The sequence below is a fragment of the Ranitomeya variabilis genome, chromosome 8 (genome assembly GCF_051348905.1).
Source record: "Ranitomeya variabilis isolate aRanVar5 chromosome 8, aRanVar5.hap1, whole genome shotgun sequence".
NCBI lineage: Eukaryota > Metazoa > Chordata > Amphibia > Anura > Dendrobatidae > Ranitomeya > Ranitomeya variabilis.
The window spans coordinates 55,911,901-55,928,299 of record NC_135239.1 but is presented as its reverse complement, the minus strand read 5'-3'; the positions used below and the strand labels follow the sequence as shown (position 1 = coordinate 55,928,299).

General features: G+C 47.9%; 1 protein-coding gene across 2 annotated transcripts in view; it reads left to right on the top strand.

Annotated features, from left to right (window-relative positions):
• The first annotated feature begins 5,006 nt into the window (after positions 1–5,006).
• The window catches only part of BTBD8 (BTB domain containing 8), a 106,228-nt gene continuing 94,835 nt past the window's right edge, over positions 5,007–16,399 (top strand). The window contains exons 1-4 of one of the 2 annotated variants that reach the window (XM_077278582.1): positions 5,007–5,244; positions 5,300–5,527; positions 9,611–9,793; positions 11,302–11,513. In XM_077278582.1, coding sequence (XP_077134697.1) covers positions 5,412–5,527; positions 9,611–9,793; positions 11,302–11,513 — 511 coding nt within the window. In that variant the 5' untranslated portion in view covers positions 5,007–5,244; positions 5,300–5,411. Of the gene's footprint in view, positions 5,263–5,299; positions 5,528–9,610; positions 9,794–11,301; positions 11,514–16,399 lie in introns of both variants that reach the window. The other variant, XM_077278583.1, reaches the window with a different exon arrangement.

The following is a 16,399-nucleotide window of genomic DNA, read 5'->3' as shown; positions in this document are numbered from 1 at the left end:
ACAGCGAACAGTTTGGCAAGCGTGGCATACTTGGTGAGGTGGACCTCTTCCTCCCCACAATTAAGGACACGTACGGGCACCCTCCCCTGGCGGACGTCGACCACCCCCCTAGCTGTCAGGAGAGTAGGCCTATTGTCTGAATACATGGGTTCTACCAGGGCCTGGTAGTCCTTTCCCCGGAGGCCTATGGCTGCCCGACACCATATTAACATCTCACTCCTGGGGGGTATCGCAATAGGGTTTGAATCACTCACAGTGACACGACCAATTTCACCACCAGTCAGCTCTACCTGCTGTCTCTGCATCAGAGCTCTGATTTCTTTTTGCAGGGCGCATTGTTCACTGTAGCCAGCGGTTTCTGCTACCTGTTGTAACAAGACAATAACTTCTGCAAGACAATTTTCTATAACATTGGTACCGATGGTCATCATGGGATTACATTCACGGCGGTCAATATCAACAATTACAATCCCTTGGGCCTTCAATTCCACCCGCCCCACCTTGATGGTGACCTCTTTATATCCCACTTGTGGCAACGGCTGACCATTACTGGCTATGATGGTGAAATCGTCATCGGGGCCACGAGTAATATCAGTGTCCTCCCAATACCATTTATGAAGCACGTAAGGCATAGTCGTCACCTGAGAACCGGTGTCCAGCAGAGCGTTCATGGGGATACCGTCGATCACAACAGGAAGAACTGGTCGCCCTCCAACGTATTTGGCTCTCCAATGCTGTGGGCCTGATCGTCCTACTCCTGGGGGTTGGCCCTTTGCCCCAGGGGTTGCTCGTTCAAAGGACAGTACCTTGCAAGGTGGCCCACTTGGTGACAGCGGCGGCAGATGGGTCGTCCATCCCGATGGAAGCGATCGTCGTCCCGGCTTCTGGTCGGCGGAGTCCTCCTCTGTCGCATCCAGGGGACATCTTCTGGTCTGGAGGCCAGCTGGATCTTCTCCTTGGGGGCCTCCTGTAGGGACTGCACCGTCCGGGCTAGGGCAGCAACGCTCTTGGTCAGCTCCTGCATCTGGAGGCGGAGTCCTGCAGGGGAGTCGTCCTCTAGGCTCTGGGCGTCGGTCTCGGCAGTGACTGGGGCATCCGACGCCACCTCCTGGTGGTATGTGAGAGCGGGACGCCTGGGTGGTATTGCCCGGCTGGGTTGTCGCTCCTGCAGAGCCTGGATAGCTTTATCCTTGAATTGCGCAAAAGTCAAGTCTGGATTCTGCATGGCCAGGAAGTGTAATTGGCCCCTTTGGTGACTGCACAGGAGCCCCTCAATGAACCGCTCTTTCAGGAGTTTATCCTCATCTTGCATGCTGCCGGGGTCACTCTGCTTAATGGCCCGCAGCGCCTCCTGGAGATTAAGGGCATAGTCCCGTAAGCTATCCTGCGGTCTCTGTTTGCATCCATAGAAAGTCAATTTAATTTCTGTAGCAGTACGGGTATCGAAGGTGGCTTTAAGCTTTGCAAAAACCTGCTGTGCCGGTCCCTTATCCACGGCGGGCCAGGACTTCACTTCTCTCAGAGCCGCCCCAAAGAGTTGGCCGATTATCATATGGACCTTCTGAGGCTCTGTCAGGGGATAGAACTCGAGCAGGCTGCAGATCCCTTCTTTAAAGTCAGTGAATGTATGCGACTCCCCGGAGTATCGTGGGAGCCAGGCCGCTCCGGGCAGGTACGGCATAGAGAAGGGCATTATGGCCTTTGTGGTAGCGGCAGCGTCCGACTGGCCGATGGGGGCAGCGGGTTCTGCGGCAACCAGTGGTGGTATTAGGGCCGCGGCTACGTCCGCTGCGGGGACCGGAGCTGCCCCTGCGTCCACGGCTGCGACCGCCTCCGCTCCTCCCGACTCAGACATGGCTGTCCCTTCCTCCCACTAACCTGCTGGAGGTTGGAGTTCCTCTTCCGGAGTTGGCACTTTACCGCGCTTTCTTGTCCCGCGCTTCTTTTGACCAATTCCGCCCACGAAGCTAAGGCTCCTCCCTCCGTACGCGGCAATGGCGAATTGTGGCGGGAGCTCTTGGCAGCAATCAGCAATTCACAGTCTTTGCAATAAGTCACAGTCCAAGCACAATAAATCACAGTTCCAAGGCACACATGACCTGATTCTTCAGGCTTAAGTAGATCCTGTTCGTGACGCCAAGTTGGAGCGCCCCCACTGCCGCAGGGCCGAGGGGTACCCGGTACCGGGCCTCTCTGTCTCAGGCCATGTTCACACGATCCTTTTTTTGCTGCGGATCCGCAGCTGTTTTTAGGCTGCGGATCCGCAGCCGTTTTCCATGCAGGGTACAGTACAATGTTACCCTATGGAAAACAAAAACCGCTGTGCCCACTATCCTTTTTTTCGCAGGCAAATCCGCGCGGATTTGCCTGCAGAAAAAAAGAAGGACCATGTCTATTCTTTCTGCGGATTCCGCTCCTGTTTTCAACATGCACCAATAGGAAAGTGCTGTTGAAAACCCGCAGAGGAATCCGCAGAAGAAAAAGCAGGAAAATCAGCACTGCAAAAGCACCTCGGTTTTGCACTGCGGATTTTCAAAAACAGGACCTGAAAAATCCGCAGCAAAAAAAGGATCGTGTGAACATAGCCTCAGTTCTGGGGTTGTCACGGTGGCTAGACCCGGCCCGTGACCCTGCTGAGGGGCGTCCAATGAAGGTGGCGAGTGATGCTGTTGTGGTGTGGTGCCGGTCGCAGTAAATAACAAGGACACCAGGTTGCAGTCTCTTTACATTTTTACTGAAGGTTTGGAGGTACCCAATCCAGAGCACTGTTAACAGGGCTGTCTGAGACCGGCCGGTCCAAAGGCACATCAGGAGTTCCCTTTGCAGGTGGGAATCAGTGTCTACCTTCTTGCGCCTGTGTGCTGTAGTCCTTCCCTGCTGAGCTCCCGGGATAGTCCTCACAACTGATTCTGTCTGTCTCTGATGTTCGTTCTCTCCGTCCCCCAGATGATATGGTTAGGACGCACCCGTATGACGGGGTAGGCCTGGAGTTCTTCCGGGACCCTAGAGTCGCCCCTCTCCCACAGCTGCCTCCGTTGTCTGCTTAGGTGATTTTGGGTGAGACAGCCAACCTATAATTGGCTGCCCTGCCGTGGTTTGCAGTAATGCTTAGAGTCTCTTACTTGCTCGGCGTTCCGCCCACCGACTGTTTGCGCCTCAGAAAGATGTTGCCTCGATCTTACAGCACGACTCCTTCTGGTCCTATCGCCTCTTTGCTGTATTCCCGTTTTCTCACCTTTTGTCCTTTCTTAGGGCTCTGTCAGGATCCCATCCCTGACAGGTCCTCTCTCTAGCTCTTCCCAGTTACTTCTCCCTGTCTTCCTGTCCAACCCCCAGTTTTACCAGAGCGTGAGGAGTGGCCTACTAGATAGAACCACTCCCCCTGGTGGCTGCAGTGTGAGGTGCAGTGTGTGTGTTACCTGGTCAGAGAAACTCCTTTAGTGCAATCAGACGTAACATCACTCCCCCTGGTGGCAGAGCGACATTACTGCAACGACCAGGACTCTGGGGCGCTGCATCAGCATTTGTTAAAACATCCAATTGTGGAACTTATTATTCCAAGACCTATTGATAGCAATGTACTTTGCTTGTAGAACGACCCCTTTAAATAACAATGCTTCCTTCACCATTTAGGATTTTTTTGTAGTTTAGTCCCACTTAATCCAGGTCTGTGATGCTTCATTTACTCTTTTCCTTCCACTTTCTGGGAGTTGGAGTGCCAATACATTTCCACACCTGTCCAGTACGCGATCTGACTGCCTCACATCAGGGTTGGGTGTATAACACATATATGAGCTCATTAAATCCTTTTGCTCAATCATCACCCACCATCCGCTTTTTTATGTACCTGAGAATCTGTCTGTAACATTATGTAATTGTCTTCTATTTTGTATAGCCAATAAATACTATTTTTATGCAATTTATGGGGGCAGCCTTGCACCTTTATCTATTGTTTTTTTTCCTGTACCTTCTGTGTTTCGGATGCCTTATAAATATTGCTGTGTGTAGCACAGTTAACTTTTTGTAGATTAGTTTCCTTTGTAACACCACTCTGCTGTTCACGTCCCCCCCCCCCCAAAAAAAAAAATAAAAATAAATAAAAACATGCATAAAACTGCAATAAAAACAGTGGAAAACACACTTTTCCGTTAGCTATGTGCACAGGGAGTTATTTTACATGTTTGTTTTTTGTATGAAGTTTCTGTGCCAATATTCACATAAAAACATCTTCAAATTTGCTTACAAGCTTCTGATTTGAATGATAAAATGCCGCTATAGTGCGGATGTCATGCGTTTGAAGTGTGCTAAAAAATAGTTGCATATTCCATGTGTGAATCGTGGCAAATTTTGATACAATTTTTATCCCGGTTTTTGCAGTTAAAATAGGTAAAAAAAAAATAAAATTAAATATTCCCTATTGTCGCACCCTGTATTGTAATTAAAAATACATAAAAACCACACTGAAAAAACACAGCATAGACTAGCGCCACAAACCGCGTCTTTTACAAATGATTTTTAGATGTGAACTTTTCGCCCAAAAAAACCCATTAAAAAAACCTCCATGTGAACACTAAAAAGAACACGACGGGGAAAAATAACACGATACGTGAACTAGTGGCGCATTCTCTCATTCAGATAAATGGAAAGCTTGTTGTTGAATCAGTGGTTAAAAAAAAAACAATAAAACCCTCTATGTGAACGTGCCCTTACAATTGTTTGGTCAAGAAAAACACCTTGGAGGGAGACAAAAAAAACCTTTACTATGGATCAGGTATAAATGAAAACAGGAAAAGACAAAATAAAGACGAGGAAGTGGAAACCTAAGGGTATGTGCACACGAGAAGCGCAGAGGTGACGCACGTCTTCTCTGCAGCACACAGTGGGTTAATAGCTGCCATTTTCCCGCCTTCACGGCCAGCTATTCTTAGTTGACCAATAGAAATGCACGCCTTGTCGGAGTGATGGTTACTATTGGTCAATGTTACTGTTTAGGGGCGTGACTTCCGGGACTGACGTAATCGAGCCGGCCAGGAGTCCTGGTTCGAAAACAAAGTGCGATATTGCCGGTGCTCTGTCCTGAGCTCCGTCCTGCGCCCCCTGCTCCCTCCGGTGCCGGCCCGGGCGTCCTGCCGGTGTGACGTCTCCTGCCTCTGCTGTGTTTCCCCTGGGGTTGCCTTGGTGACGGCGCCAGGGCTGATTAGTGCCAGGCAGCTGTGGCTGCAGACAGTGCGCTCAGTGCAGACAGTGCGCCCAGTGCAGACAGTGCGCCCAGTGCAGACAGTGCGCCCAGTGCAGACAGTGCGCTCAGTGCAGGGATTGTATGAGTGGCTGCTGCTGTGAGGTTCTGGCCACTGACTATACAATATATGGAGTCTGCATTCACAGGTAATGATCCCCACTGACCACCACAGATGATGGCGTCGTCCTCCGGCTGCACAGAACCGAGGGGGCTTCGTGCCAAGGACGTGGCGGAGCGGCGCCGGCTGCGGGATCTGCTCTGTGATCGGCTCAGCAGAGATCTGCTCAGGTGATGTATGGTCCCTATGTGTCACGCATCGCTCCTGCGCTCACTGACCGACCCCTGCATGATACTCGCTGGGTGGGGATTAGTTGCCCACCATCTCCCAGAATGCAGGGTTTCCTCTCTGCCCCCAATTTCAGACCCAAAGAGAAGCTTCCCCCACACAGCCGCCTTATAGGGAGGGCTCTGCTGCCGCTCCTGACCAATCTGATGTAGTAGTTACCTGTATCCCCATGTTATAACGATTCTGGGGCGTTATATGTAAAAGGCGCTGTGCACTGCTATGAATGGCCTAACCTTGGGAGAAGTAATCACTATCTGATCCCGCACCCCTCCGATCAGCGCTGGCAGTGACCGGTGCACAGAGCCGTGCCGCACTGTTTACATCCCACCGCTGATCGGAGGGGTGCTAGGTGTCGGATACTGGTCACGTGATGACATATCCTAAGGGTTGGTAATCGGTATCAAAGTAGGGGACTGCCCCTTTAAAAATGTGCATTTTCTCTTCCTCTGTTATTCCTCCTGGATATGTATGAATTGGCAACTAGGGGAGTGGTGTCATGCACCGCCTCTGACCAATCTATATAGAGAAAATCCCCTCTGAAAAGGAGAAAGGGTTAACACCCGCTTGGCAATTTTATATTTTTCCAGGAGGAATAACGGGAACAGCGCAATGCAGAGTTATTAAAAAAAAAAAAAAAAATATGCCAGAATTATTATATTATGGCGAGTCTTGAGAAGTGAGTAAGACGGGGCAGTCGGGGTCACATGCTTTAGCAGAACAATACTTTTGTGAACAAGTTTTCCATAAAGTTTTGTTCTATGAAATGGGGGAAATGTTTTAGATATAATAATGAAGCCACATTAATTTCAACCGGTTTGTGTCTGCGGCTCTTGCGCAGTTTTGTGACAGCAAACGCCTGCAGTCCCATCTCGCCTCCATCTGTAGCTTATGATGTAGTGGATGGATAGGAGCGCACTGACATCTCCATAGGAGTCTGCTGATGGCAATCGCTGTTTGCAGGTCTCTGTGGGGGACAGTGTACTGTACGGATCCAATTCCCCATACACCACAATGTGCACAAACAGTAAATAGGATATGAGTAGTGATGCAGGTGCAGGACTGGACAGAGACTTCTTGCTCGGCTCTTCATGGTCTGGGTTTGGTGCAGGCATGCCATTGTGTAGAACCTTATAGGCATTGGTGCTGATCGCAGATTGTGCAAGATTGGGAGCACCAGATAAATATCATGTAACACTTTTACTACACAAAACTACTGGTATTTGGATGACAGTGGCAAAAAGCTTGGGTGGAGAGCCTTGTAGTGTACAATGATAGGGAATTCCCCGCTTTCATTTTCTGAAAGCACTTAATGGAATACGTACCAGCCAGTAATGGATAAATAATAATCCCATTAGTGGATTAATTGTCAGAGCAGTTATATGGCTGGAATAGGACCATAATGGACCAACTGCAAATTCATTACGAATGTACCACCCTCACAAAAAGCAGTCATAGGTCAAAATACATGAAAGTTATAAAAAAGCTTTATTAATATCAAACAGGTGAAAAAGTAGCAAATAGAAAATCCCCCGTGCCACCCTCAGCACACAATCAGACAGGAACAGGTGCCTGTGACAATACCTATCAAATGCCAATGCTATAAAAGGGTAACCAAAAGTATCTAATATATAATTGCCTAGAATACTACTTCCTGCAATTTGTGCCAACTTCCGTGGCTTTGTCCGGAGCTATTGTCCGGAGATAAGTGACGTCACCAGTGTCCTACACCCAGGCAGAGCACAGTGGCCCCAGGCAGAGCACAGGGGCCCCAGGCAGAACATGGGGCCCCAGGCAGAGCACAGGGGCCCCAGGCAGCATATGGGGCCCCAGGCAGAGCACAGGGGCCCCAGGCAGCATATGGGGCCCCAGGCAGAGCACAGTGGCCCCAGGCAGAGCACACACCAAATCGGAGGCCGAGGGGCCCCGCCAACCAAATCGGAGGCTGAGGAGCCCCGCCCACCAAATCGGAGGCCGAGGGTCCCCGCCCACCAAATCGGAGGCCGAGGGTCCCCGCCCACCAAATCGGAGGCCGAGGGTCCCCGCCCACCAAATGTAAGTGCGCCCCCGGGTGCAAAAGTAAGTGCGCCCCCGGGTGCAAAAGTAAGTGCGCCCCCGGCCCCGGGTGCAAAAGTAAGCGCGCCCCCCAGTCCCGTGTGTGAAAAGTGCTGCTGTATAGCTGGTAGCGCTGTTCAAGCACCATGTATTTCCTTCAGGAAATGCCCATCTAATATATAATTGCCTAGAATACTACTTCCTGCAATTTGTGCCAACTTCCGTGGCTTTGTCCGGAGCTAATGTCCGGAGATAAGTGACGTCACCAGTGTCCTACACCCAGGCAGAGCACAGTGGTCCCAGGCAGAGCACAGAGGCCCCAGGCAGCCTATGGGGCCCCAGGCAGAGCACAGGGGCCCCAGGCAGCATATGGGGCCCCAGGCAGAGCACAGGGGCCCCAGGCAGCATATGGGGCCCCAGGCAGAGCACAGAGGCCCCAGGCAGAGCACAGGGGCCCCAGGCAGAACATGGGGCCCCAGGCAGAGCACAGGGGCCCCAGGCAGCATATGGGGCCCCAGGCAGAGCACAGGGGCCTCAGGCAGCATATGGGGCCCCAGGCAGAGCACAGGGGCCCCAGGCAGAGCACAGTGGCCCCAGGCAGAGCACAGGGGCCCCAGGCAGAGCACAGGGGCCCCAGGCAGAGCACAGGGGCCCCAGGCAGAGCACAGTGGCCCCAGGCAGAGCACAGGGGCCCCAGGCAGAACATGGGGCCCCAGGCAGAGCACAGGGGCCCCAGGCAGAACATGGGGCCCCAGGCAGAGCACGGGGCCCCAGGCAGCATATGGGGCCCCAGGCAGAGCACAGGGGCCCCAGGCAGCATATGGGGCCCCAGGCAGAGCACAGCGATATTTTGGACCACTGTGCGGTGTTTCAGACCCCCTGTGTGATGTCTGGGGCCCTGTTCTTAAGTATATTAAAGATTAAAGTAACGTATATTAAAGTATATTATAGATCAAATTTGACACGTTTATGAGCACCATTGAGTGATATACTCAAGAATGACATAATTTTTCAACATTTTATGGTTTCAAACTGTAAACACTCAGTTTTTTTTACTTCAACCAGAAAACCTTAACGGTTCATAAAAAACTTGACTGTTCAGGATATGATAAAAGTCATAGTATTCTGAATCTTTAACTTATAAAGATACCTTTACATGGGGTGATTATTGGTTCCAGAGAGGCTTTCGGCCGTTAATCGTACACATGGCTGGTGACAGGACAATACAATATAAACGTTCAAAGGTAAACACTGATAACATTAAAATCTAATATATAATTGCCTAGAATACTACTTCCGGCAATTTGTGCCAACTTCCGTGGCTTTGTCCGGAGATAATGTCCGGAGATAAGTGACGTCACCAGCGTCCTACACCCGCTCAGGGTGGACAAAGATATATGCCTTCGTGGTGCGCGGCACTTTTCTGATTGGTCGCTCGCGGCAGGCGGCAACCAATCAGAAATGTGCCGTACTGTCAAGAATTGTTAAGAGCTGGTGAGTGCAGCCATTTTTTGTTCTTTCTTACTATTATTTATTAATTGTATTATTCTTACATTTGAATAAATAAAGTATATATGGATTCTAGACTCCCGATTCTTTAGAATCGGGCTGCCATCTAGTATACATATAATCACATCAAGTATTACATACAGCATTGGCATACGGTGTCAAAATTCATATGTGCATATATATAAAGTATACATACCGATAGGCAGAATGTTATAGGTACACAGGAACCAGGCTCCTGTCCACCCCAATGAAGGGATGTCCCATGTTCCCAATCAGTAGCCTACCGTTCTCCTGATTGCCAGGGGACAGTGCGCTCCTGATTGATTGTTCGGACCTGCAGCTTCATCGCGCCTCTGGCCCAAACTTAACAATGCTAAGACCCCTTTAAAAAGCTGCTCTTCTTTTAATGTTGTATATTTCTTATACTTTTGCTCAACTCAAAATGCTTGCTTTTTCCTCTCCAGACTTTTAAATGAAGAGATTCATACAGATGCAATTCTTCATGTTGGACAAACACAATTTAAAGTGCACAAGGCCGTGCTATGGGCGAGAGCTCCAGAATTCTATATGTGGGTCACAAGACAGGACGCAGGGGACCTCTTCACTGTGCAGAACGTGGAGCCATCTGAAATGCAAACCTTTCTAAAGTAAGTACAAAAGGTTTTTTTTTTTTTTTTGAATTTCCCCTCTTTTCACAAGATAAAGATTTGTAGTTATTTATCGTGTTTTTTTTTTTTTTTTTTTTTTTAGTGAATTGTGCAGCACAGTCCAGTACATTTTAGTACAGGTGAATGGGTTGGTTTACAGAATGACACTGCAGAAAAAAATATCGTACTTGTGAAAACATAGTCCGTAATTTAAAGTATATCTGTAAGGTCTCCTGACTTATGTCTTATTAGATCATCGTATTCCCAGTAACCTAGTCATTCTGCGTTTTCTTTCCTTAGGACTCTGCTGTGTGCAAGACTTTATTACTAGAAATTGTGGAATAAATTGACAATTGGGTGTTACTAGTTGGGGTTATGTACACTCATTTGACGAGGAGTATAGTATCACCCAGTTGTCAATTTATGCATGCTTTTCCAGGAGGAATCACAGTGTTGTAAGAAAAGATTTATCATTCCATGGGACATTTTGGGTTTTTTCTAAAATGAAAAGTCAAGAATGGTTCAAATAAATGAAAAGTTCCAGCTCACACTTTCCAAGATTAGTCTAGTCAGTGGGGAAGCCCTGGATGCTCATTTTGCCATAATCGTTCAGTTTACAGAAGCAATCGCAAGCAAGTTTCTGCATGGCTGTCTCATACACTCGCTGACCAGTGGAACTAAGCGAACCCCCAAGATAAAAACTCGCTAAATTCTGCCTTTTTTTGATAAGAATGAACAAGACGTCATGTAACCTCATAGTCGATAGAAGTAAAGCAAAAATACTGAAATGGGATAGTTTAGTTTATCTTTGCTCTCTTAACCGCCCCTCATTTGGTTTATGACCACAAAGTTCATCTCAGCTTTCATGTGGTCATAAATCAGCACAGAGGAGCTTGGAAAAAGGAAGATAATCTCTTGTCAGAATGAGGTGTCTGGCAGGGTATACCACAGTCCTGCATTTTCTGCTTGATGAAGTTTGAGATCAGGGAGAGAAGGTCTAAGTTGTACAGTGAGTTCATGTGTCCTAAACTATGGATTGCTCTCATCTCGCTCACTCCTGTCCTCAGTTATAGCATCCAAATGCAAAGATGCTAAAGGGAAGCTACCCAACACTTCTCATTCAACCAGTGTTAATGTGAATCTGTCAGCAGGTTTCTACTATGTAGTCTGTGAGCAGAAAGATGTATGGGTAGGGACCCTGGTTCTTGCGATGTATCACTGGACTGCTTGGTACCATTTTGGTAGATGTACAGTACAGACCAAAAGTTTGGACACACCTTCTCATTTAAAGATTTTTCTGTATTTTCATGACTATGAAAATTGTACACTCACACTGAAGGCATCAAAACTATGAATTAACACATGTGGATTACTGCACATTTTAGAAAATCGTGCTGCCCAAGCTTGGTGCTGCATAAACTTGCTGACAGGTACCATTATTTATTTGTTTTTAAGAAATGTTTAAATGTATTAATGTAAATTATTACTGTTTTATTGCTGTTTTTCAGGCTGGTATACTCCTCTCCATGGAAAATTAAAGATCGAGAAGATCACATTCTTCAGATGGTAAAAGATCAGCCCCAGCTAAATCCAGAAGACAGCCATGATTTATGCGATGGAAGGAGTACGATACATTCTACTGTGAAAAATGACAACGTTCCCAAGAGTAATGATTTTGTTGCTGAGGGGATAGACACAGAGGAAAACCATAACTATGATGGTAAGATTTCCACCAGCTGACACTAGTGGCCTGTACAGATGGCAATTACATCCTAGAAAGCGCATATTTAGATGCCCTTTTCATGCTTAAAAGGGGTTGGCCAACTTTATCATTAATTTAACAGGTGTATGGGGGGACATGATTTTGTGTACATTTATTATAATTATCGAAGGTTCTTATCCTACACTTGTTAGAGGATATCCTTCTTCACAGTCTGCACAGCTCTCCAGTCCATAAAATGGCTGCTAATGGAGGAGCATGTGACCAGATCTGTCCATCAACCTCCTCCAATAGGAAAGCGCTTTCCTTTGTAAGGAATTTTTTAATTGGATGGGTCTGGTCACATGCTCCTCCATCAGCAGCTATTTTATGGACTGGAGAGCTGTGCAGTCTGTGACGACAGTAAAGCTAACGAGCAGGAGAAGAACCTGTTATATAATAGTAAATGCCACAAAATCATGTATCCAACATATAGATAAAGATAACGTGGCCAACCCCGGTATAACGCATTCTGCAGCCAGCAATAGACGGCACAACACATGATATATAAGGCAAATGGCTCAGCATTTTTAATGCAACCTAATTGCAAAAATTATTTATAGCACCAAATGCTTACTTTTAAAAAGTATCTGTGTAATGTGGGCAAAAAAAAATTAGTGCACTACCCTGAACCTGTCTCTGTTGCAGAGATATTCCCTTCTGGTCCAGAGACGCTTACAATCCAAAAAATAAAGAAAGCCACAGGATTCCAGTTTCATCTAAGGTGTCCCTATTTAGAAGACATGTTTGATGAATGAAAACACTTCGGCTAAAGCTAGAGTGCTGCTGCTTTTTTATTTTTTTTGCTAGCCAATCACAACTCTGCAGCATCTTGCGAGATCTCACTGATCAGCCGGTTTCGGATACTGCTGACCAGTGATCGGGCAGCGTTAGACGGGGAGGACTATATGCCCCAGAGAAAATTCTTGTGATAAGCCTTTAGGGACCACAAGCATACATGGCGCCAAAAAAGAAAGGGCATATCTCCTCAGCGGAGTGACAAAATGACTAATGGCAAAACAGCCGGCAGGTTTAGATGGATTTTGGCAAGACAACTTTTTTTTTTTTGACTTGTGTTTATTGAAGTAATGAAATCCATCAATATTCAAAAAGGATCTTTAAACTGACACTATTTTGGCTGGGTTAAATTGATGTATTGAAGCATTTGTGGTTATATGAAGGTCTTCTTTCATTTTACTTTCTCGCTCTCTTGTCTTTTTCTTGCTCTCGCTCTTTCTTCATTATGTATAAGGATTAACTACAGACATATTTGTTTTAGTAAATGATTGTATTTCCTGAGAAGTTAAAGAGTAACTAAAGTACCTGCTTTGTATGGCTTAGTCCGTACTCTGCTCTTTGAGCGAGCCCAGACAGGAGCTGTAGGAAACATTTCATATATTAGCGAGAAGTAGTGTTATTCCTCTTGTACAAATACCACAGCTCATTCTGAAAGTTCACTTGAACTGTCTGGCGCCCTTTTATTTATTAACCCTGACCATTTTATAAGACATGCTAGGTGTGTCTCAGATTGACTGTCCAGTATTTCACTATTGCTACCAGGGCTGTGGAGTCGGTAAGCCAAACCTCCGACTCCTCAATTTCCACGTCTCCGATCCCACAACCCTGCCTCACTACTGAGCATGCACAGATTCGTCTCAACTCCGACCCTACAGCACTGGTCACTACTGAGCATGTGCATAAAGTGCAGCACAGATTCATCTCAACTCCGACCCTACAGCACTGGTCACTACTGGGCATGTACATAATGTGCAGCACAGATTCATCTCAACTAAAAGCAGAGATCCTTAGATCAGGAACAGAACAGACCTTTATAGGGCATTTCATAACTTTCCCAAATTTTGAACAAAGCACATCCTGCATTGTACTGCTGTACTCTATTATATATTTTAGGAGTAGCTCCATTTCATTCTGGCTCCGACTCCACAGCCCTAATGCTAATCCATACTGCAATCAAGGCTATTCTGATCAATCAATAAATGAAATTATTTTTCTCTAGTCACCTTCCACGACGGCATATGGAGGTTGTCTCTTTGCCCTAATGGGGAACAGGAAACACAGAGGTTAAAAGGACCTCCCACCTCCCACTTGCCAGTGTCTTTCCTGTTCCCCATGGGACAGGGAGAGGTTTCCTCATGTGCTGTAGTGGCCGGTGGCTACGGTACCTTGCAGGCGCTGCCTGTTTAGCCGGGCAGCAGATGGTCGCCTCTGGCCTCCTCCTCATGCTGCTCCCGTCGTCCTGCTTGCAGGTCCTCGGGACCCCCTCCCGGCCTTCCCGCGCCCCCACGAGGGCAAAGCAGGCCGGGGTTCCCTGACCGGGCTCCTCCTGGAGCTGCCCGGCGTCGTCCTCCTCCATGGTCGGCTCGGCGTTCCGGAAGTGACGTCAGCGGCTCTCGCGCGTCACTTCCGGTTTCTTCATGCATTCAGAAGCCGGTACTTCCGGGTTTCGCCGGCCGGCGTGTCGGACCGCACAGCTCCCTCACCTGGATTCCGGAGGGGGAGGGGGATTAATCGCTGGAGCAGGTGCTTGGACGTCGTCCATAAAAGCCTGCTGAACCACCACTGAGGTAAGGCTATCTCCTTCAGTATGGAAGGTTCTTCATGCCCCGTATCTGCGGAGCCCAGCGCCACCCCTGCCTCTGTAAGTGTTCGCAGGGATGGGATCCGGGAGGAGTGTAGCAGGGGTTAGAAGGCCTCACCCCTCTCTCCCTTTATATATTTCAGGGAGAAAAACCTGCCCCTAAAGGTGCCTATAGAAAGAAGTGCCCTATCTGTTCCTCTAAATGTCCTCCTAACTGGGACAAGAAACTCTGTCAGTCATGTACAGACAAGATAATAAGAGCTGAGCAGCCATCACTATTGGATGAGATTCGCTCATTAGTAAAACAGGAGGTACAATCTTCTCTGGCAGCCTTTACACCTCCACCCCCACCTCCATCTCCGCAGCCACAACCTCATTCCCCGGCTAAAAAGAGGAAAATTCAGGTTGTGGAATCTGACTCTGATTCGGATCTCTCTCATGCCTCATCTGTTGGCTGGGAGGATCCAGTATCTCCTAAAGCTGAGGTCAGGAAATACCTCTTTTCCTCAGACTATATTGAGGATCTAGTCTCTGCTGTCCGTAATACCATGGGACTAGAAGAGGAACCTGTACCGCAGTCCATACAGGATCAGATGTTCGGTGGTCTTTCATCGGAGAAGAGAGTGGGCTTCCCAGTTCATGCCAATATCATCAGTATGATTAATCAGGAATGGGAACTACCTGAGAAGCGTCTCAGTACCCCTTCAGAAATGAAGCACAGATTTCTGCTTGAGGATGACCTTAAATTAGATATTCCCAAGGTCGATGTGCAAGTGGCTAGAGTCGCCAAGAGAACTGCACTCCCCTTTGAGGATTCTTCTCAATTGAAGGATCCCATGGATAGGAAGATCGAAAGTCTCCTCAGAAAATCATGGGAAACTTCTGCAGCTGTCCTTAAGGCTAACGTCGCCTCCACCTGTGTGGCAAGAGCTCTCTCCTGCTGGCTTGAAAAATTAGAGAATCACATATCTCAAGGTACCTCAAGAGGCGAGATATTGGATTCCCTACCCATTTTGCATAAAGCTACAGGGTATTTGGCGGACGCTTCTCTGGAATCTGTAAGAGTCGCCGCCAGATCCCTCGTACTTTCCAACTCTGCCAGAAGAGCCCTCTGGCTTAAGCTCTGGAGTGGGGATATCACCTCTAAGTCTAAGCTCTGCACCATACCCTTCAAAGGAGACTACGTCTTTGGTCCTGCCCTAGACGATATTCTCGATAAAGCCACCGACAAAAAGAAGGCGCTCCCTGAGCAAAAACAGCCTAGGAAACGTTTTTTTCGTGGCCCACAACCTCAGTCCTCTCAAGCAAGAGGCAAAGGAAAAACCGGCAGGTGGAGCTACGCAAAGGGTAGGGGAAAGAATATCTTTGTCCCGCAACAGCAGCAGCAGCAACAATCCCAGCAGGACAAACAATGACTCCGACCCGGTGGGGGGAAGACTCTCGAAATATGTGGTTCAGTGGGAGGATATTACCAGCTCCCACTGGGTTCTCAATGTCATCAGAGACGGCCTGTTAATAGAGTTAATTTCTCCCCCACCTCAGGGTCTAAAAGTCACTTCCCTTCCATCATCAAGGGATCGCAGTCTATTGTCCTTAGGTCTCAAAGACCTTATCAGATCAAATGTAATTTCCCCAGTCCCACAATCAGAGTGGGGAAAGGGACACTACTCCCGACTCTTCCTGGTTCCCAAACCTTCAGGAGACGTCCGGATTATTATAAACTTAAAGGGTCTGAACCAGCACGTGAAATATCGCAAGTTCAAGATGGAGTCCGTAAGATCTGCGATTCCTCTGATAGAACATCACTCTTTTATGGCTACCATCGATCTCAAGGATGCGTATTTCCACATCCCTATTCACCCGAGACACAGAAAATATCTCAGGTTTGCGATACAGGGAAATCATCGGGTGGAGCACTATCAGTTTGGAGTCCTTCCCTTCGGCATTTCATCAGCACCGAGGGTGTTCTCCAAGGTGATGGCCGAAGTAGTGTCATTTATCCGAAAGCAAGGTGTCTGTATAGTGCCCTATCTGGACGATCTTCTGATAGTTGCTTCCACCGAGATAACCCTGATAGCACATGTCTCTACCACCCTAGACATTCTGAGATCCCTAGGTTGGATTCCGAACCTACAAAAATCTCAGCTTCAACCCGCAAAAACCAGGAGATTTCTGGGAGTAATGCTGGACTCAGCAAGACAAATGTCCTTCCTCCCGGACGATCACAGGCTTCCCCTACTAACAAAAA